The sequence below is a fragment of the Microcebus murinus genome, chromosome 21, assembly GCF_040939455.1.
Source record: "Microcebus murinus isolate Inina chromosome 21, M.murinus_Inina_mat1.0, whole genome shotgun sequence".
NCBI lineage: Eukaryota > Metazoa > Chordata > Mammalia > Primates > Cheirogaleidae > Microcebus > Microcebus murinus.
In genome coordinates, this window is record NC_134124.1 from 33,787,480 (window position 1) to 33,811,440 (window position 23,961).

The following is a 23,961-nucleotide window of genomic DNA, read 5'->3' on the forward strand; positions in this document are numbered from 1 at the left end:
GTAGCCCAAACTGAATATTATGAGCCCCCACTTTACCATCAAAGTGTCCTTGATGAACAATAAACTATATGGTCAACCTATACATAAGTCAACCTTGGATTAAGTATTTGTAGTAGGAGATTTTTTATATGTCCTGAGGGCAAAATTTAGACTTTTCAGCCTCCCCTAGTTACAGACAATACTGGCGGTTTACTTAACATCCCTTCTGTATGCATTATTTATAACAGTAAAAAAATCAGACAAATCTAAATTTCTCTCAGTAAAGGATTAAATAAGGCATAATGTATCCATACAGTGCAATGTGATAGATTTCTTAAAAAGAAATGAGGTATATCTATAATACTGACATTGAAAGATATCTAAAACATATTGTTAAATAGAAAAAGCAAGGTTCAAAATAGTATGATAGTGTTATCTCATTTATATATATATAAAAAAACTTTGCCCACATATGTATGCACAGAAAGAAAGGTCTGAAAAGATATATGCTGCCATATTAAGATTGGTTATTTTTAAGGGACTGCCTTTTTAAACAACTTTTACTTTTGATTTCATATAATTTTGTACCATTAAATGGCATACGTAACTCCCAACAACACTTTAATAAGTACTTCTTTAATGAACACTTTAATGAGTAATATGTTTAGGTCTGACTTTTCATTACACCATGAATTTTTCTGTGATTATAAAAATGAATAATGTTCATTTTAGGGAATTTTGACAGTTACAGAAACATTACCAAGAAGAAAAAATCACCTGTTAATTCTGCCATTCACAAGAAAGCAATATTAGCATTTGTTTGTATTCTGTTCCATTCCTTTCTTTTCTGTGCCCTTTTTCATGTAACTCAAATGATACATTTTTGCATTTTGGCCTTAACGGACATGCCTTTATAACGTGGCATTTTTTGTGTTATTGCTAATTGACAATTTATAATTGTATATATTTATGGGGTACAAAGTGATATTATGATTTATGAATACAGTGTGGAGTATTTAAATAAAGCTGGTTAACATATTCATCACCTCAAATACTTATCATTTTTTGTGGCAAGAACATTTGAAATTTACTATCTCAGCAATTTTGAAATGTACAATACACCTGTATTAACTACATTCACCATGCTATTTAATAGATTTCAAGAAAAACTTATTTCTCCTGTCTGAGATGTTGCGCCCTTTGAGCATTGTCTCTTCATTCTCCCCACTTGCTAGCCTCTATAACCACCTACTCTCCACTTCCATGAGTTTTAGATTCTACAAATAAGATTTAGACTGTTTTAGATTCCACATATAAGTGAGAACATGCCGTATTTGTCTTTGCCCAGCTTGTTTCACTTAGCACAACATAAACAAAATTCTTAATGACTATATAGGATTCTGCCAGATACTGCACTGTAGGTTTCTTAACTTTTTCACCTACTATAAAACAATTGTAATAAATATCTTCACATATAATTTTTTTTTTTGAAATTTGGATTATTATCTTAGGATCGCTTTCTAGAAGTTGGGTGAAGAGTAGGTACATTTTAAAAGTTCATGGTATACACCACCAAATTGCTTTTCAGAAAGGTTGTACTGCTTTATTTTCCCAATAGCATTTCATGTTAGGTGATATTTTATTATATTCCTGCTTAGCAGTAACTTTAAGGATACATACTAATATAACATTATGATCTTGCTTACATAATCAATGCCTAAAACGATTTATTATTATGTGGAAGCATTAATATGCAAATAATATAAGGCAATATACAGAATGATAAATATTATTTTTTATTTGTCAAAATACTTGAATAATTAATACATAGCAGTATACCTTTACTATTGCCAGTATGTTAAAAATATAAAACCAACTGAAGAATAACATGTATAGTTTTCAGTATATATGTAATAATCAAGATTGTGAAATAACTCATATCTATATTAACAACAAGAAGAATTTTGTTGTTATTATACTCTGGTTTTGCAGTAGACATTTAATAAATGATGTTTAAGGTCAATGACTTGACAAAACAAAAAATATTGTTGAAATCAACCAGCATGAAAGAAAAAGAGGTGAATTTTTTATGCAACTGTTGTATTGGGGGGTATGTAAATTTGAATATTGTGGATGCATTCTCCTCCTATTTCTCTTACCTGTCTGCCCTTGGCTCGATTCCCCAAACACACTGAGGTATTAAGCAATCTTACTAAACGTAATTAATATAATTGCATTTGTAGAATAAGTTAAGGGAATTGGGTAATAACATGTCCTGTATTTTGTTTAAATGTGTTACTAAAGTAAATGATTGATCATAGGTTTTACATTTTAAGTATTGATAGAGAATTTTAGTCAGATATTTTGAAGTTTCAGTCTCACAAATTATAAGAATATGAAATAGAAAGGCCGTTAATGTGAGTAATGTCACAATCTTTCAAAATTGTCCAGTCTACAGAAGCTGGGTGATGCGGGGGACAGGGAAACAAAATATCCAGCTTGCTGGTAACTTTACAAACTAAAGAAGGCTGGAATAATTTAGTAGGTTTCATTAAAATTATAATCATATTCTATTAAAAATACAATGTTAAACATTACATTCAGAGAATAATACAAACTTAATTGATAATAATTACTATTTATGTAGCATTTATTATTTGCCATATACCTTTTAAACACTTCACATATATTAATTCATTTCATCACAGCAACCTATGAGATAGGTATTACTATATCTCCATTTTATAGATGAGGAAATGAAGGCATAGAAAGGTGAAATGACTGTACCAAGTTTACCAGCTAGTAAGTGATGCAGCTGACATCCCAATCCACATTGTTTGGCTCCACAGTCTGTTTTTCTAACCACTGTGCTCTGCTGCCTCACCTCATGCTATTGTGTATAAAATTGTTTGAATTATAGACTTACTGTCATCACTGTCTTAGAAATAACAAATCAAAACTCAGAGATGTTTCCCAAGGTACCAGAATTACAAATGTTAATTGAATCCTCTGAAAAAGTACAAAGATCAAAAATCCATCTGTCTTTTTTAGAAGGCTAGTTGCCATAAACGAAGATAATTTTGTAATTCCTAAGGGGTCTAAATGTCCTTCTTTAATTGAGTTTTGTGATAGAAATGAATTATTTGATGTCCTGGAGCATCTTCTGTGCTAATTTTAATAGCTATAGTGATATAATTCTATCTTAAATTTTATTAACTGACATAAAAGATATGGAGTTGTATGCATATTTTGTTGATAGACAACCACTGAAGGGAAGGTTAATTGAAAACAGAAATCTTAAGCAGTCACTCAAATTTTGTGGAGAAAAACAATTGGCTTCTCACTTCTAGAATTACCTGGTGAATCCACAGAATAGGCAGCATCCTCTATCGTTCCTATCACAATCCTACATTTGTGCCAAGGATATTCTGGAGTGGGAAAAAGTTAAATGACTAAAACTCAAATAATGCTTCTGCTCTAAGGACCTAAAATTTGAGGTGATAGAAATGTTACTTTAAAACAATAGCTTTAAAAGGTGGTTGGGATTTCGAAGTTAGGCAAAGGCAACAGGCAGTTAATATAATGGGGTATTGTGCAGCAGATGTGATAGGACAGAAATCATAATTGGAGTTTGGGAAATGGAAGTCAGAAATGTTGGGATGTGGGAATCACAGTTGAGATTGGATATTGAAAGTCTTAAGATATGGAAATGGAAGTTAGAATACAGGAATCAGGAATTTTGGGATATAGGAGTGAAAAATGACAGGATGAGGGTATCGAAAATTTTAGGTTCAGGAGTTGAGTTGTGGGGATGAGGATTCATGGGCTGTGGATAAGCGGTGAAGATTTAGGGTCAAGAATGGAAGTTACACAGTCTTGTAATAATAGCATATCTTATTTTGGTTAGACCTCCCACTGTCCAATTGTAAAAACAGGACAAATGTGTATGGATATCATACACAATCTCAGCTGTGATTCCCACATCCCAACATTTCTGACTTCCATTTCCCAAACTCCAATTATGATTTCTGTCCTATCCCATCTGCTGCACAATACCCCATTATATTAACTGCCTGTTGCCTTTGCCTAACTTCGAAATCCCAACCACCTTTTAAAGCTATTGTTTTAAAGTAACATTTCTATCACCTCAATATATATATTTAGCACCTCAAAATATATATTTAACAATTCTATTACATATAGTAAATATAAATAACAACTATAAGTAAATATTTAACAATTATGTACACACACACACACATATATATACACACACATGCTTACACACCCCCTCACACCAGACAAATAAGTATATATATTTAACAACTGAAGGCACTAGAGAAGGCAAGACTTAATTTGCCACAAACTTTCAAAGAAAAAAAGCACAAGAGGAAAGATCCAAATTCACCTCAGTTTCCCCCTCCCTCCAGGACATTTTCCAAGTGGTATCAAAGAGTAACAGCTAAATAGAGAGCAGCAATCTTAATAGGCTAGGAGCAAAGGTGGGTGTTTGGGAACAAGAGCAGCTGGGATTTGGGGGACAAAATTCCAGAGAAGAGGAAACTGCACAGGTGTGAGCCCCAAAATCTGTATTCAAATCCCTGCAAATCATCAGTTAATTCCTAAGATGTACATGTACAGGAAGAGAATACAAGAAATCCAGCAGAACAACAGCACCTGAAGAACTAAGCAGAGACTTTAGCAGCTATGCAATGCTGGGGAGACAGAGATTAGGGTTCAAGCTCCACAAGGTGGAAGGATCTTGGTAAACATCCCAGATTTTAGTTGTAAGATCTAGTAAGGACCATGACCCAGGAGTAAGGTCAAAACTGAAATTAACCACCATTAAAAAGCTTAAAATCAAGCCTCAATGATCCACTGCTACTGTATCTACCTACTACACTAAGAAAAATTAATCCTCTTTGGAGAAAGCTGATATTATCCAGAGCTTCTACAAATTTTCTTCTATACCGTCTGAATTCACCAAGAAATTATGAGGGGTGCTAATTAAAAAAACAACAAAAAACCTCCAAGCAAACAAACAAACAACTCCATAAAAAACAAACCACACACAAAAAAACAAACAAAAAATTAAAGCCAAATACCAAAAACCAGGAGGAGTCAGATACTGGAGTTATCATATAAGGGCTTTACATAACATAATTACGATGTTCAAGAAAATAGAAGAAAGATAAGGAATTTCAGAAGAGCCTTGGAATCTATTTTAAAACTGAGAGGAGGAAAAATAGAAATTTCAAGTTTCCAAATGAAAATTCTGGAACTGAAAATATTATAACTAAAATTAAGAATTCAATAGAGGGGTTGTATAGCAGCTCAGACAAAGAGAAACAGAATTTGTATGGAATGGGTGACAAGTCAGCAGAAAATATCCAGATTAAAGCACAAAAGAAAAAAAGGAAAAAAAGAAGAAAAGAATGTAAGAGAAATACGGAATATAGCAAAAGTTCTATCATACAGGTAACTGGAGTTCTGGAATGAAAAGAGAGATAAAGAGAGGAGAGGACAGATGCAATATTTAAAGAAATACTTCCCAAGATTTTTCAAAAACTGATGAAAAAGATCAGATACACATTTAAGAAGCTTTATGAATTACAAGTAGGATAAATACATACATATACACAACACAGAGACTTAGTGACATCAAACTCAAATTGCTGAAGACCAAAGAAAGAAAATTGTAGCTTGGGGCTGGGGGATAAGACATAATATCTTCCAATGAGCAACAATTAGACTGATGTCTGACTTCTCAACAGAAACAATGGCAACCAGAAAACAATGAAAAGACATCTTTACAATTCAGAAAGATAAAAAAAAGGCCAATGTGGAATTTTATACCCAGCAAAATTATCCTTTAAAAAAATGAAGTAAAGACAATTTCATGTTAACAAAAGATGAGAGAATTTGTGGTTATCAGACCTGAGCCATAAGAAATATTTAAGAGTTTTTACCTTAAATACTAAAGTTCAACACCCCCAAATGGAAGTATTGAACTTGAAGAAGAAATGAACACCAGAAAGGAGAGATTTGACCCACTTATACTCCAATAAATTCTCATACCAATGGAATCATCTAGTGTAAAGTATAAGTTTATATTAAATGAAATGCAGACAAAGAGTAAGAGGTAAAGCTAGAATTACAAAACATAACACCATGTGGGCATAGTCTAATTTTAACCAAAACAAAGTTAAAATATTTTAAAGAAACAATGGAAGTTGTGCCCTGGGAATCAGGAGTCAAGGGCAGCAGTTGGCATGTGTGGGTCAAAGGTTATGGCTGTGTCAGTGGCAAGTAAATATTAGGGGACAAGAAAATCTGTGGAGATGCAGGTGGGGAGCCATGGGGGAAAGTTGTGTCGTGAGGGTCAGGGGTCAAGAGAACCTGTGGGGGATTTAAGAGTCAGGGGCCATGGCTGACAGTTGCGTTGTGGTAGTTGTGTCAAAGGACAGAGGTCGGGAGGTCACGACCCACCAATACAACAGCAGTTAAAACCTGCGCGCAAGGGGCGGTTGAGACACTGGGGCCCCCGGAGGACACGCCCCTCTCGGGCCCTCCCCGCGCGCCCCGCCTCCGTAGCCCCGCCCCGTCCCCGCCAGCCCCGCCCGGCCGGCGTTTCGAACGCGGACGCCGCGCGCGGCTGAGGCGACCCGGCGAGCGCGCGGCGCAGGGACCCGGCGGGCTGCTGGGGCCTCCGCGGTGCCCGCCTCCGCTCCCTCCCCTCGGGCCCTCTGGGCCGGCCGGCCGGCGCCGCCTCCTGGGAAGATGGCGCTGCACTTCCAGGTCAGTGCGCTCTGCGCCGCGGGTCGCGCCCCGCCGCTCCGGGAACTCGGCGGGACGCTGGGGTCTGGAGACTGAGGGCTGAGGAACAGCGGCGGAGGCCGCAAGGCCGTGGTCGGCGCCCGCGGAGCCCCATCCCGGCCTCCGCCCGCAGCCGGGGGCCCGGGGCGCTGGTCCGGGCTGCACACCCCAGGCCCGCGCCCGCGCCGGAGGAAGGGGCGGTGGAGCGGTGGGTGGAGCGGGGCGGGGGCCGGGCTCCGCGCTCGGCTCCCGGGCGTGCGTGTGCCGGGGACCAGCCGGGCTGGGGCTGCCCTCCCGGCGCGGCGGCACGGGCGCGGACCGCGCGCTCTGGAGGCGCCGGGGCAGGTGGGGTCCGAGCCCGGCGGGTTTGGGCGCGCCTCGGGCGGCTGCGGAGTCCGGGAGCAGCCTTCGCGCCTTCCCGCTGCGTCTCCGGTCGCGGCTCTGTCGTCAGCCTCCCTCCACACGGTTGAGTCGGAGAGGGGGAGGCGGCTTGGGGTCTGCCGAAGGAGCGGCGGCAGCAGCTGGGCTTGAACTGGCCGGAGGAGGCAGGGACGGGGTCGTATCTGTGGGGAGTTGCGGAGGAGGCTCCGCGGCAGCCTCATTGCAAGGGAAACTGGGGCCGGGCGCGCGCACAGGGATCGCTGAGGCAATAAAGATGGGACGCGAGCTCGTGTGTCCTCCGCTTGTTCTCACGCATTCATTTCAGCAGACATTTAGTGAGTCTTCCTGATGAGTCTCAAGTACTGTGCAAAGTTCTGAGGGATAAAGGCTGACATCATCTTACTATCTATCCTCACAGATAATTACGGTACAAGTGAAAAATGTATGGTAGAATCAGTGACAGAATATCACGGGAACACAGAGAAGAGGGCGGCCAACCCTGGGTGTGTGTTGGGAGGGAGGGAAGTGAAGCTGCTATGCTCTCAGATAGGAGATGCTTTGAATTTCTTTGAACTTCTCTTGTTGGACTTATTAATTAGTTATTGAGTACCTACTGTACTAGGCACTGAAGATACAGCTCTGAGCAAAACTCCTTGGTGAAGAGGAAGGAAAGGGTATAGAGGCAGAATGAGGACACTGTGAGCAAAGGCAAAGAATTGTGGAAGAACTTGACATACTGCAGAAAGTTCAGTCTGATTGGAGCATAGGGCTCATATCAAATAGAAGGGACCAGAAGAGTCTGGATGGCAAGAGATGATTTTGGTAGACAATTTCATAATGTGGTGATAGTGTATCTAAGTATTACATTCCCCTTGTAGACTTCTTTGGACCTCCTGTGGTCATACTGACTTTTTACTTTCTTATTTATTGATTCTTCTAAAGGGTCTTTTCTTTCTAATCAGCCACTCTCTGTCAGGTCATTGACAGCTCCAGGATGTTATAGACTAGGAGATAGTGAGCCCCACACATTACCTTTTGACTCCTTGCCATTTCTAAGGGCCCCCAGGTCAAAATAATGTATTATCACTTTAGTAAATATACCCTCTGGGAAATTTCCACAGGAAGAATCTTACAGGGAGGATTTATGGATTATAAATTGGTAATCATATGTTCATAGTGCAGGTGTTAATCTTGAGAGTAAATTAAAACGTATGGAGGAACTTTGGAACCTTTTTAGACTTGGAAAGGTGATGCATAATAAATCACTAAGTCCTGGAAGACTTCTTCATGTTTAGGTACAATGTTGGAAAAATTAGCAGCTGATGTCAAAACTACCCTTATTGGTTTCCCAGGAACGTACTTCACAGTAGCTGTAGATAGCTTAAAAGTGGACTTGGACAAATAAAAGATCAGTTTTGGTGACCAGAAAAAAACTGTAACTTTTCATTTTGAATTCTTTTTAGCATATGAGATCATATTATTAGCCAGTTAGCTCAGGGAACATTTGTTAATAGTGATAACCAGTACCTAGCATTTTGTGTTTTCATATGCGCATTGTACAGTCTAATCCCTCCCCTAATGTGAGAGGTTGGCAAATATATATTTTATTTCTGAAGACACTGAGTTTTAGAACAATTGTGACTTACTCAAGGTTACAGGGTTAGATAGGCCTGATAATTCATAAGTTCCATATTCTTTCCACTACCTATCCTTACTGTCACCTACCCAACAGAGCAGCTAGTCAAAAATTATGCCATCAAGATAATGAGTAAAGAAGCAGATTTGTGTGGGGTGAGATTAGGGTACTGCTCAACATCTTTTTCACATCATGTCATACATAAAAAACGGTAATTGTATGGCTCATTACATAAACTGCTCTCAGCTAAAGGCCATTAGTGTTGCCTTTCCCCACTGTTTCAAGCCCTGCCCTGGCTGCCTGGAGGGCAGAGGGATCGATATATCAGGCATACGTAGGATCCATTCAAGGCACATGCATTCTAGTTAGAAAGCTGTGGGTTAGGGTACCCTGTCCCCAAAGAAGTAAGGTAACTGGTTTACCTGAGAGGAGGCAGTCCAGATAGGCAGAGTGAGGAAAGAGCGAATTGGGAACAAGTAAGATAGATGTAGGTACTTTAGATAGGACAGAGGCACTTTGATGAGACTCAAGAGATACTGTTAGGAAAAATTTAGGGGACCCAGTTGGTCCAGCTTTTTTGTTTCAAAAGCAGGAGCTATAGCCATGCTTCTTAATCCCCAGCCAGGCTACCTGATTTGATCTAGATGTGATTGAGAATTATTTTTGAACACAATGATAACATGAAAAAAGGGATTTGGGAAGATCATTCTGGCAGTATGGACTTGAAGGGGAGAAACTATAGAAGATCATTGTGGTCTTTTATAACTGTCAGTAACTGAAGAGATTAGTTATTTATAATTTACTGTGGATCTGCTGTTTGGCAGGCACTGGATTAGGCTTTCCCCTATCTTTTCTATCTTAATCCTCACAATTATTTGGGAAGGTGGATATTGCTGTCTGTAGTTTTTAACACTGAGGCTTAGAAAGGTTAAATAATTTGCCTGAGGTCACTTAATACTTGAGTGGCAGATTCAAAAGTTTGTGTCTACTCCATTGGACCAATGGTTTTCAAATTGAACCATGATGTTTCTAAGACCCCCACTACTCTCTACTTTCATGCCCAACGCAGCCCCTGAAGAAATCCATGGTACTGGTGGTCACAATTAAAAAATATTGTTTGATTGTTCTGTCTGTGAATATCATGTGGAGGTGTTGAGTCTGAGTCTTTATAGAAAAAGTATTGGTAGGCCTTTATGACAAATTAGGTTATGTACTTGGAATTAGTCAGAATGTAAGATTTGAGGGCAGAGTCCACAAGACTGCCCTTCTGACACCAATTGCAAACTTGGGGATTTCCAAAACCTTCTTCAGGTTCTATAGTTTATTAGAAGGACTCACAGAATTCACTGGAAGCTGTTGTACTCAACAGTTGATTACAGGGAAAGGATAGAGATTAAAATTGATCAAAAGAAGGAGACACACAGGGCAGAATCTGTGAAGGTTCTAAGCTGCTGTTGTCCTCAGGATATACTACTCTCCCTGTGTCATTGTATGCACTGATTCCAAGCTAGTGAAGCTCACTCAAGCTTCAGTGTCCTGGGTTTTTAGTGGGGCTTCATTATTTAGGCCATGATTGATTGATTGCCCATGTGTTTCAACTCAGTTTCAAGGTCAGCCAATACCTTGTGACCCAGAGTCCTACCCTGAAACACATAGTTGGTCTCTTTGGTATGGACAGCCCAACCTACAACTATTGGGTACGGCCAGCCTCTATCCTACACAATCTCTATCTATACACTCCTATTGGGTATAACATAGAATATCTCCCAGAAGCTATAGGGCAAAGGCCAGACTTTTTTTAGGGCAAAGCCAAATTCTTTACTATACTGAAAGAACTGAGGAGAAAGAAAAGTAAAAGATAACACCAATCTTGTAAATCTAGATCGTGATCTAGACCTCTAAAACCACATACAACAAAGGGACACTTGAGTAGAAATCTGTGTGAAACATGTTCAATTCAGTTTCTGACACTTCCTGGTTATTTTTAGCATCTTTCTAGATTTCTAAGAGGAAGAAATTTGTAGACAAATATGGTCAACAAATAGAGTTAAAAGTATGGACTGAGACATCATCTGCAGATAGATGATGGCTGAAATAAAGGGTGGCAAGATGGTAGGTTGTTAGGAGACAAAATCTACTTGGGTATATAAAGTTGTATTTGACTCCAAATTGATTATTACTCTATGTTTGATCTTGAGCAACTTAGGTATATTTGATCTCTCAGCTTCAGTTTTTCATCTGTAAAATGAGTACACTGAGAATATGTACCTTGCAGGAGCCTGTTTTTCAGGATTGATTTGAAGTGTATGGCAATACTTTTTAAACTGTAAAGCACTAAAACAAGCATTATCCAGTTCATTGTAAGAAGGAAGCATTCCAAGAGGCCCAGGAATAAAGCCTTTAAGGGGTACTCAGGAAAAGGTAGTAAGGGGAAGAAGAAAGAGTTTGTGGGAAATGAGTAACTGCAAAATGAAGACAGTTTGTATTAATGGCAATCAAGAAGCTTAATTCTAGAAAGCAGAGAAAATGCAAGAAAATAATTAAAAAGAATCTTAAATTCAATTGAAGTGGGATTTTTGTGGTTCAGCTATTTATTTATTAGCAAACATTTTTTTCTTAGAGCAAAAGCCTTTTTTCTATTTTTTCTAGCATTATTGAAATATAACTAACAATTATAAAATGTATTTATTGAAACTGTGGCAATTGGGTGAGTTTTGACAAATGTATACACATTTGTGAAACTGTCACCAGAATCAAGAAAATGAACATATCCATCACCCCCAAATGTTTCCTTGTCTCTCTTTATAATCCTTCCTTGCTGCCTCTCTCCTTCCCTGCTGTTCTGCTCCCCTGCCTCCCCAGCCAGGAACCACTGATTTGCTTTCTGTTACTTAAGAATTATATAATATCTACTCTTTTTGTCTGGCTGCTTTTACTCAGCATTCACATGTTAATATAATATTAATAGATATATGTATGAGAATTGCTATATAGAAAGAAGTTATCATTTGAGGGCCCATTATATGTCAAGTACAAAGGCCAGAAGCCAGTCCAGAATAATTTGGGAAGATCCTTATGTAGACTGTAGTCAGGATTACATCATTGTCTTCTAGGGTATGGAAGTTTTGTGCTGTTTATAGTTGATAGTTGCTCTGTGGGAGGTACGTGATGTCCAGTTCTCCTTGTTATACCTATTAGTTAATTACATGGGCTTCTAATGTTGATATTAAGTCTTATAGATGCTTTAATAACTCAAACTTTGTCAACAAATTGAAAAAGGATTCATTTCCTCTGAGGCATTTTCATATTAACCACATTCTCAGACATCAATGTATAAAACTAAGATGAAAATTTATCAGTGTACTATGAGAAATGTAGTCTCCTTACATACACAGATTCTCTGGAAACCCAAATGCTAATCAGGAAATTGTTTGGTTAGCAGTCACCACATTATGAGTTTAATTATTTTAAATGTCTAGATAATGCTTTTCCATCAGGCTAAGGGTCTGTGTGTATGTATCCTTTTCTCTAAAAAGGCTTAGTATACCAGGCATATTTTTAATTGTTACCATTACAGTGAAAGAATAACTTGATTTTCCCCTTTGAATCTTTTGTAAGAGAAGGTTCAAACCTTTCCCTTTTGTCTTGTACAGCCTTTCATTTATTAATAATTGGAAATATCCTTGGAAAAACTGATTAGTAACATTGTTGACTTAAATACTATTTAAAGACACACCAATTGTTTTTTCCTTGAGGTTCTTTAAATCAGTAGAGCAAAACAGATAATTTCCAAATTTTTCCATAATCTTTCCAAATAGATTTACTTAGGTACCATTGAATTAATATTTATATTAGTTTTCTAGGCTGTTGTAACAAATTACTACAGACTGGGTGGCTTAAAACAACACTTTCTTTCTTTTTTTTTTTTTTTAAGAGACAGGGTCTCCCTATGTTGCCCAGGCTGGCCTAGAACTCCTGGGCTGAGGCAATCCTCTTGCTTCACCCTCCCAAGTAGCTGAGACTACAGGTGTGCTCCACTGCTCCTGGCTTAAAACAACACAGATATATTCTCCCACAGTTTTAGAGGCCAGTGTCTGAAGCCATGATTCCTTCTGGAAGTCTCAAAGGATAAACTGTTCCGTGCCTTTCTTCTAGCTTCTGATGGCTATTCTGGCAATTCTTGCTGTTCCTTGGCTTGTGGATATATCACTCCAATCTCTCCCTCCATCTTCATATGGCTTTCTCTTCTGTGTCTCTGTATGTCTTTGCATTTCAGATCTTTTTCCTTTTTTTTTTAATAAGGATACCACTCATTGGATTTAGGACCCACTTTAAATCCAGGATTATTTCATCCTGAGATCTTTAACTTAATTAAGGATTTGTAAAGACCCTCTCTCCAAGTCAGGTCACATTTCATAGGTATTGGGGGTCAGGACTTGGACATATCTCTTAAGGGGATATAGTTCAACCCATTAAATATTATTAGGGTAATATGAATAATAAACAAATAGTTTTTATAGTATATATTGTATGCCAGAAGTTACATGTTACTAACTCATTTAATCCTCCAAGCAAACCTATGAGATAGGCACTATTATTATTATTCTCATTTTTGTTGCCTTTCGTTTGGTTAAACAGGTCTTGTCACTATTTTTGCCCTAGATCTTTTTGTAGTCAAAGTCTACTTCTTACAAAACAACAACAACAAAACAAAGTCTAAGAACAAACAAAGAATCTTAGGTCTAGATAAATATATGACAACAGGATCAGTTTATCATTAAGTTATACTGGTTCTAAAATTCAGTCCTTCAAGTTTATTAGATAAGAGAAAAGACTTATAGGGTTGATCATGAGAGGGAAAAAGGTAGCTCTTTTCATTTTTGTATTTCCTACCTGGAGAAAGTATGAAAATTTGTATGTATTAATGAACTATAAATTTTCTCTGCATTTTAATATTGTGAACAGTATGTAGTAGTAATCTGATCTTATTGGGTCAATCTAGGTGGGGGAAATGTTTAAAATATGATTCATTTGAAGTCCTTAATCTTAATCTTTATGAAATCTTACTTTTAAACTTCTATTTTCACTCTAGCAGACAATTCCCAAATCTAGTACACTGGGCTCTGACCTAAACAGGGAAGTGGAAAATACTAGAAAAGAGCTAAGAAGAAGGGAGAAGTGAAAAGAATAATGGGAGCTAGAGGAGGTCTCATTTCAGTATTATTTGTGTATTCCTATTAGGAGGTATATGCATTTGAGGGAATATGTGGGCTAGTATAGCTGCAAGGTTGTCACATAAAAATTCAGGCCAGGAAGGACAGAAAAATGGCATTTGAAAAGGAATATCCCATTATCTTCATCTGCTCACCTGACATTGAAATCTGTGCCAGTGTTTTTGTCCAGCAAAGAGTAATTCTCTAGTACAAGTTCAAAGTGGGGTTAGTTTATTTTAGTAAGATGCCTCTTACAAAAATTCTTTAAAGCTGAGAGGAATGCTAAAACCATTTTTTCATTCTTTTTTCAGATTGGTTCCATTTGTCCTATATTGTCAGATGAGATTATATTTATAAACAGAATGAATTAGTCTTTTTGCTTATAAAATAGAAGCCTACAACATAACTAGTTATTACATTGCCAGAAATACCATGGGGTCCAGTCACAGTTCCTGAAAATCATGATATAGTTTACCTACAGCACTATGTGTCATTAGTTCAGAAGCCCCAGATCAGTGTATATTTATAATTATTTTTTAATAGAACAATTGAAATTCTTACAATTCAAGAAAGAATGTTAATTGTGTTGCCTGCAACTTGTGTATGATCATTCTCCTCATCCATCTCTTTAGTTTCATGTGGCATTTCCTCCTTGCTTTCTTTACCAGCCACTCTGACCTTTTAATGCCTTGAAATGACTAAACTCCATTCTACTGCATGGCTCTGGTAAATGCTATTTCTTTGCCTGGACTGCCTTCTAGTCTCCCCCCCCCCCATCTGGTTTACCCTTTTAGGTCTCAGCATAAATGTTATTTCTTCAGGCATATCTTTTCTAACTCCTTGCATTAGGCAAGTTTTCTCTTTTTTAAACTCTTAATTTTCTATTGCAGAGCTATCATTTTATAAGTAAATAATTTTGGGAGTAGAGATGTGCCTGTTTTGTTTGCCACTGTATCTTCTAGTAAGTAGTTGTACTTCAATAAACCTATATTGAATTAATGAATGCAGGCATGCATGATGTTTGCATCCCTTGTTTCTTGTGGTTAATATATTTACCTTATTTTTTTCATTCAAGTAAAATGTTAATTTTTTTTCTTCTCAAGAGTTTGGCCGAATTGGAAGTGTTATGTACTCATCTCTACATAGGGACTGATCTTACACAAAGAATAGAGGCTGAGAAAGCACTCTTGGAACTTATTGACAGCCCAGAATGTCTCAGCAAGTGTCAACTTTTATTAGAACAAGGAACAGTAAGTATATGGTAATAGTGATTAATCATGAAAGATCAGTAGATATATGTTAGTGTTGCTGAACTTGTGTGTTAACTGATAGATATTGCCACATGTCTTTTTACTATAGTTTATTTCACTGTCAAAGGGGTTCATCAGAGAAAGGATTGGAAAGCCTGGAAAGCAAACTTAGGGAAGATCTAGGAGGTAGAAACAGGAATGCATTGAAATAGTTTCTCAATTATTTTTGACCCCTTTTTATGTCTCATATTAGTGGGCAAGAATTACACTTTTAGAAAGTTGACTGACAACTTTTTTTTTAAAATCTAGGTAGGGGAGGCAAGTTGTGATTACCTCTGAAACTTGAAAGGATGATTTAGAAAAATGTTGACTATCTCTTGACTGCCTCCCTTCTAGATATTGACAGCCATTCATTCAGCAATCATTTAGCAAAGTACTTAAATGTAAAACCAGACACTGCACTGCCTACTTGTTTTATGTACATGGATTTAAGTAGCTCTTTGTTTAGTTGGAAGCTCATAGATAAGTAAATAGCTATAAAATGATATGGTAAGGACTCTAGTAAGGGACTATATGATCTAGAGCAGAATTGGCTAACTTCTTCTGTAAAGGGTCAGATAGTAAATATTTTAGGCTTTGTGGGCCAAGAGGTGAGTTAGTTGGAGTTCAAAGTTGGTGTTTCTTATCATTAACATTGATTTCAAACATTCATATGTTAATGCTGATCTGTACTGAGATTTTACATATTTCATCTTTGAAAATATCATTTCACATAAATAGGTACTGCCAAATACTAATATCAATCCATGAGCATAAGATTTTAATTAAGTGTATTCATTACTTACCATTTATAGAATTCTATTAAATCTTCTCTTGATGTTTGCCTTTTAGCGTGTCATTACATTGCAGATTAATCACTTCCAATTGAAGATAAGGTGGAAGCTCCTCAATTGCACAGTTAAATGGATTTTAAAATATGGAAATTGCCTTTAGACTTGCATCAAGGTCTGAATCTGAAACTGTAATTGGAGCTCAGAAAATACACCTGTGAATAGAGATCTCACTACTTGTTTTCACTTTTGACAATGCAGGAAGTGTATAAAGCAGCTTGACATTACTTGTGATTCAAACAGTATTAGTTATTATCAAAATGGCTTTACTGCATTGTAAGTTCTGTATATGAGTACTAAGCACTGTTTACCTTTTAGACAACTTTGTAATTTTAGGTTGAATTCATTAAGAGACATTAACAAGTTTGTTGTAAAAAGTAATTTCCAAAGCCATTTAGTTTTTAACAGGAGAGGCTTGGTCTTCTGATTCAGAAAAATTTAAATCTCAGCCCTGAGCTAAAAAAATTGCAGTAAAACTTTACCACTAGTAAGCTATTAAACTGCTGTATGATGGGGCAAGTTAGGATATTCAGCATCTATATCTGACAGAAATTCATAGGACTGAAGATAAATTTACAAGAGTGAATAAAGTCTACTGTTAACACTACTCATTAACTTATGATAGATTCAGATATTTACTTTACAGTATCTGCTGATGAAAAATACAGTGAGTAACCATAGGCTTTAAACATCTTACACATTTTTTATAGGCTTTGTAAATTTGTTCAACTAAGCCCTTTTCTGCTCTGTATATATTTTACCACTGATGTGACACATCTTAGCAGATTCTTCTTCAGATTATATTGAATTACTGTTTCTTTGAAATTATTCTAGCCTGTAGTTTCACACAGACTCTTCATAGAGGCTAATTCTTCAGTCACTTCACACTCAATATTGACTTCTGGAATAAGTATTGGTAACATTAACAATATGAGCTGTATTAGTAACATCTGTCTCCTCATTAAGAGCTAAGGAGAACTTTTCCAAATCATTTATCTTGTTTTTAAGTTGACTTTTGATGTTGCTCCAGTGTCCCCAACTCTTTAAGCATTTGTTCTCACCAAAAGACTAGTAGTCTTAAGTTTATTTTCTCTGCACACATAACTTTGGCTACTGCAGTAAAACAATGGTGTTTTAATTAATTCAATATTGGTAAGTGGTTTTTCTTCATTGGCTGATAAGCTGCTTGGAAACTTAACATTGCAACTTCATTTTATTTTTTATTTTTATAAAGACATTAACCTGTGATGAGATACTGTTTTAAATTTTCTACTTTTTCTGACAGTTGATTTCCTTTGAGTTGGGAATATTATGATGAGTGCTTAGTTTGATATTGTCAACATATATTGTATTATTTTAGAATAGCTACAGTGCCATTGCATAACAAGCACATTGCTTTGCCATATAATTCAATAGCATACAATCCACACTCCACTGTATCTTAAAAGTTAGACATTTGAAGTACACTTTTATCTTTTCTTGTTTTGACATGATGGGTATGTATTGGTAGTAATAAAAGGTACATATCATGTCATGGTGTTACCCATGACACTCTAGGCATTGTGTAACTCTATCACTGCAATTTATGTACACTGAGCAGCAGTAGGAAGCAATGAGTGCTGCATATGGTCTCTGTCTTAACTACTCAATTTGGCCATCATGGCATGCAAGCAGCCATAGATGTGTAAATGAATAAGCATGGCTGTGTTTTAATAAACTTTATTTATGAACACCGAAATTTGGATTTTGTATATTTTTCACATGTCACAAAATATTGTTATTCCTTTGATTTTTGAATAGTTGAAAAGCTATTTAAAATTGTAAAAACTATTCTTGGCTCACAGGCCATGCAAAAACAAGCAGAATTTGATCCATGGGCTATTGTTTGCCAACCTCTGGTCTGGAGAAAGAAAGAAAGAGAGGGACTATCTTTGCAAGAAATTCCTGGGGATGGAGTGAATAACTGAACCAAATTTTGAAGGATGAGCATGCATTTAGAGAGTTTGAGTACATTATTAAATTAAGACAGTTGGTGGGCAAAGAGAATACTGTCAGACATGGGTCTGAAGGAACCTGGGGGTGAGAGTGGGGAAGGCATTGAAAGGAACTAGAAGAGTGCTGTGGTCTGAGCATAGACAAGAGTGGAGCCAGATGAATTTAAAGAAATAATCAGAGGCTAGATTGTGTTCGACTGTGTAGACCATGTTGTTAAAGTACTGTATTTTATTTGAACTTGCTCACAGTCATTTATTTCTCCCAATTGCTTACTGTTGTTTGAGATGGCTATTTACACCTCTCTCAACTAATGATCCTTTATAAGGGATTGTATGTGAATGTGTGTGTATACATGCTTGTGAATATATCTATATATGTATCTCAAATACATATGTTGTATTCATTGTAAATCTGCTAGTTTGGAAAACTAGAAGAATTCTCATTATTGCTTAGAAAAAAAATTTATATCATAATGTTTAATTATACTAATTCCATTTGTGATGATAATAAATATTAATTATTCTTTACAGACATCCTATGCTCAGCTCCTTGCAGCAACATGTCTTTCAAAACTTGTCAGCCGAGTCAGTCCTTTACCCATTGAACAGAGGATAGATATCAGTAAGTGGTTTATTATGCTTTTTAACAAATTGCACTTTAAAAATAAACTTTTCCTTTTAAATATGTTAAACTGTTATTAGGCTTACAAATTATTGATTCTGTCATTTTTAAATAAATGAGTATCAAGTCTTGCTTACTCATCTGATGTTGAACAGTGATGTGTTATACAAAACAATCTGTAATCAAAAAAGCATTTATTTAGTTTAATAATAAATAATAATTAGCAATTTATTTGTGTACTATTTGCTAAGTTTTACACTATCTCACATTTTCCTCCAAATAAATTTTTGAGTTCTTATTTTACAAATGTGGAAAGTAGATTTGATAGATAGGCTCTGTAACATGCACATAATCACACAGCTAGGAAACAATAGAACTGTGAGTCATACCTGTACACAGTGTCAAGTCCATACTCTTAGCCAGTATCTTAACTTGATGTACAACTGAATGACAGGAAAGAAGTCAGCTCTCTGATATTTCTCAGGATGCTATATAAAAATCATTAGGAATGTATGTAAAATCAAAAGCAGATTCCTACTTATTCGTTGGATAATTTGTATATGGATAAAAAGTGCTAGAAATTTAGTTGGAAAAATTCTAGAAAGTAGCAATAAATTTTTCACAAGTAATGTATCTTAAGGTTGTTTTTATGTGTATATATAGCTTTCATTTACTATGGACAAAGTAAGTTCAGTGAGGTATGGGATTTTTTGGTCATCTTTGTTCATATTAGAAATGGATTGTTAGCTAGGTGAGGAGGCTAACACCTGAAATCCTATCACTTTGGGAGTCTGAGTGGTAGGATTGCTTGAGGCCAGAAGTTCAAAACGGCCTGGGGAACATAGGGAGACTCTGTCTCTACAAAAAAAAAATACAGAAATTAGCTGGGCATAGTGGTGCACACCTGTAGTCCCAGCTACTCAGGAGGCTGAGGCATGAGGATTGCAAGACCCTGTCTCAAAAAAAGAAAAGAAAAGAAATTGTTGACTCATTTCTGCTCTTCAGCCTCAAGGTTAACATGATTTATATTTCTGTATTGGAAACATTAAAACATATTATGCGTGATGGATCTTTAAGCTCAAATTTAAATGATCAAAATCACACAATGACGTGTCATTGGTTTTAAAAAATTTGACTATTTCTCTAGGCATCCTGAGTCTCAGGCCCTACAGAAAGCCTAGAGAAGAATTTATCTGGGTACTCTTGGACTTGTATGCTTAAGAAAGCAAAGGAAGAAATTTGCAGTTTGAAAAACAAGGGTTTAAATATTATAAACCTAAGTCATAAAAGTGTGATTTTGTTTAAGTTACTTTTTTTTTTTTTTTTTTTTTTTTTTGAGACAGAGTCTCACTTGTTTGCCCAGGCTAGAGTGTCGTGGCGTCAGCCTAGCTCACAGCAACCTCAAACTCCTGGGTTCAAGCGATCCTCCTGCCTCAGCCTCCCGAGTAGCTGGGACTACAGGCATGCGCCACCATGCCCGGCTCATTTTTCCTATGTATATTAGTTGGCCAATTAATTTCTTTGTATTTATAGTAGAGACGAGGTCTCGCTCTTGCTCAGGCTGGTTTCGAACTCCTGACCTTGAGCAATCCGCCCGTCTCGGCCTCCCAGAGAGCTAGGATTACAGGCGTGAGCCACCGCTCCCGGCCTGTTTAACTTACTTTTATACACACATTTCAAGTAGAATTTTTAGAATTTTTTAAACTAAATTTTTTAGAGCAGTTTTGAGTTCACAGCAAAATTGAGAAGAAAGTACAGAGAATGGCCATATACTGTCTGCCTGTTTGCATGCGCTGCTTGCCCACTATCAACATCCTGCACCAGAGTGGTACATTTGTTACAATTGATGAACCTATAATTGATGAACCTACATTGACATGTCCTTATTAGCCAAAGTCTCTAATTTACGTTAGGGCTCATTCTTGGTATAGTATATTCTATAGATTTTGACAAGTATATAATGATACATATTCACCATTATATTAATAGTATGGTACAGAATAGTTTCACTGCCCCAGAAATCCTCTGTGCTCTGTCTATTCATCCCACCCTCTCCCTGACCCTGATCTTTTTACTGTCTCCATAGTTTTGGCTTTTCTAGACTTTCATATGGTTGGAATCATACTGTATGTAGCCTTTTCAGATTGGCTTCTTGCATAGTATCAATATGGATTGATGTCTTTTCATGGCTTTCTTTTTTTTTTTTTTTTTGAGACAAGGTCTCACTCTGTCACCTGAACTAGACTGCAGTGGTGTCATCATAGCTCAATGCAACCTCAAATTCCTGGGCTCAAGTGATTCTCCTGCTTCATCTTCCTGAGTAGCTGGGACTATAGGCACGCACCACCATGCCTGGCTAATTTTTCTATTTTTTGTAGAGACTGGGTCTTGCTTTTGCTCAGGCTGGTCTTGCACTCCTGACCTCAAGCAGTCCTCCTGCTTCAGCTTCCCAAAGTGCTAGGATTACACACATGAGCCACCACACCTGGCTGATACCTCATTTATTTTTAGCACTGAATAATATATCATTGTCTGAATGTACCATAATTTTATCTGTTACCTACTGAGGGACATCTTGATTTCTTCCAATTTTTGGCAAATATAGATGAAGCTTCTATAAACATTCATATGCAGGTTTTTGTGTGGACATAAAATTTTAACTCCTTTGGATAAATACCAAGGAGCGCAATTGCTGAATCATAAGGTAAGAGTATGTTTAGTTTTGTAAGAAACCGCCAAACTGTCTTTCAAAGTTACTATACCATTTTACATTCCTGTAAGCAATGAATGAGAGTTCCTTTTGCTCCACATCCTTGCCAGCATTTAGTATAGTCAGTGTTCTGGATTTTGTTCATGCTGATACATATGTAGTGGTATCTCATTGTTGTTTTAATTTGCATTTCCTTGATGACATGATGTAGAGCATCTTTTCACATGCTTATTTGACATCTATACAGTTGACCCTTTAACAACACAGGCATTAGGGGCACCAGCTCCCTGTGCAGTGCAAAATCTTCGTATAACTTTTGACTCCCTGAAAACTTAGACTAATAGCCTACTATTCACTGGAGATCTTGCCAGTCACATAACAGTCAATTAACACGTATTTTGTGTGTTATATGTATTGTGTATTGTATTCTTACAATAAAGTAAACTAAAGAAAATGTTACTAAGAAAATCATAAGGAAGAAGAAATATAGTTACTGTTCTTTAAGTAGAAGTGGATTATGATAGAGATCTTCATCCTCATCATCTTCATGTTGAGTAGGCTGAGGAGGAGAGGAATAGGAGGGATTGATCTTGCTGTCTTGGGAGTGACAGAGACAGAAGGTGGAGTAGGTAGAAGGGGAGGTAGGAACACTTGGTGTAACTTTACAGAAATACATCATAATTTCTGTCTGACTTTTTTGCTTTTTCATTTCTCTAAAAATGTTTCTAAATAGTACTAATCTTCCTCATATTGTTTGCTTTAGTTTCAGTGCCTGTGTCATAGAAGAGTCAAAGGCTTGAATAATTTGAACCATTCTGCTGGAGTGTCTGATGTCAATTTATTTTCTGGTACTGCTTCTTCTAGGTATTTTTCCTCATTGTCTGGCACTAGTTTGGAAGCAGTCATCGCCATCATGTTGTCTTCTGCTAATTCCTTTGGTGTGGTGTCTGCTGTCTCTTAAATATCTCCAAGATTCATATCCTGAAACCCTTCACTGCCCACTTTTTTTTTTGCCATACTCATCATCATTTTCATGATTTCCTTGATTGGCTTTGTTATAAATCCTGTGAAGTCATGCACAACATCTGAACACATTTTTCTCCAGTAGGAATTTATTGTTTCATGGCTTTTTCTGTAACAATGATGTCATCTTCAATAGTGGAATCTTTCTAGATTTTCATAATGGTCTCTCTAATAGGAGTTCCCTTCCATAGCATTGACAATCCTTTCTATAGAGTACCAGGCGTAATAAGTCTTAAAGGTCCTTACAATCCCCTCATCTAGAAGCTGAATTAGAGAAGTATTTGGAGGCTTGTAGACCACTTTGACACCCTCAGTGTTGAGCTCATGGGGTTCTGGGTGGCCAGGGGCATTGTCTAATATCAAAAGAACTTTAAAAGGCAGTCTCTTACTGGCAGGGTACTTCCTGACTTCAGGGACAAAACATTATTGGAACCAATCCAGAAAAAGAGTTCTCATCCATGCCTTCTTGTTGTACAACCAAAAGATTGGCAGCTGTTGTTTATCTTTTCTCTGCAAAGCTGGGAATTTAGCTGGTTTATAGATAAGAGCAGTCCTCATAAGCCTAACTGCAGTCTTACGAAACAGTAGAGTTACCCAGTCCCTTCCTGCCTGAGTTCATCCCTGTTCATCCCTGTTTTGTAGCATGTATCAATGTTTCATTCATTTTTATTGTAGAATAATATTACCTTGTGTAGATACATGACATTTTGTTATACATTCACTAGTTGATGGACATTTGGGTTGTTTCACTTTTTGGTCACTATAAATAATGTTACTGAGAACATTTACGTTGAAGTCTGTGTGGATATAAGTTTTTATTTTTCTTGAGTAGAAACCAAGTTATGCTGTGTCATAATGTAAGTTTATGCTTAATTTTTTAATAAACTGCTAGACTGTTTTCCAAAGTGGCTATGTAATTTTGAATTCTCATCATCAATGGATGAAGGTTCCAATTTCTCCACTTCTCCATCTAATAAGTCCTGTCTTGATTTTCTTGTGGTAGTTTCTTTTTATCCCATATTATATATCTCTTCCTCTCTCTCTCTCTCAGTTCATAAGCTAGCTCTGTAACATAGGTTATCTTTTTCTAAGTGTTCTTGGAATATTTTTAAGTGTTCTTGGAATTTAGAATTGTTTCCATCAAAGCATTTTGAGTTGAATAGTGAGGTATTTACCTTCTCTTCACTCTTTTCCCAAATGACATACTAGCTTTCGGGACCAAAGTAGATATTGAATCTTTCCCCTTTCTTTTGTATTCTTTTTGTATTTTTTTCTGATAGACTTTGTGACATATTTATTACCTGACTTCAGGTAGTCAGTTAAGTATTTCATATTAAATTCTCATAATGTGCTGATTCCTAAAGTATCAGTGTAATGATAGCAAAGTCTAAAAGATTGTAAGTTTGGACTTACAGAGTTTTGAATTTCTAATTATTACTAAATATAT

General features: G+C 36.9%; 1 protein-coding gene across 4 annotated transcripts in view; it reads left to right on the top strand.

Annotated features, from left to right (window-relative positions):
- The first annotated feature begins 6,653 nt into the window (after positions 1–6,653).
- RANBP17 (RAN binding protein 17) overlaps positions 6,654–23,961 on the top strand; it is a 361,100-nt gene continuing 343,792 nt past the window's right edge. For all 4 annotated transcript variants that reach the window (XM_012756963.3, XM_075996284.1, XM_012756961.3 and 1 more), the window contains exons 1-3: positions 6,654–6,777; positions 15,129–15,275; positions 18,691–18,781. In XM_012756963.3, the coding sequence (XP_012612417.2) occupies positions 6,760–6,777; positions 15,129–15,275; positions 18,691–18,781 (256 nt within the window). In that variant the 5' untranslated portion in view covers positions 6,654–6,759. The remainder of the gene's footprint in view (positions 6,778–15,128; positions 15,276–18,690; positions 18,782–23,961) is intronic.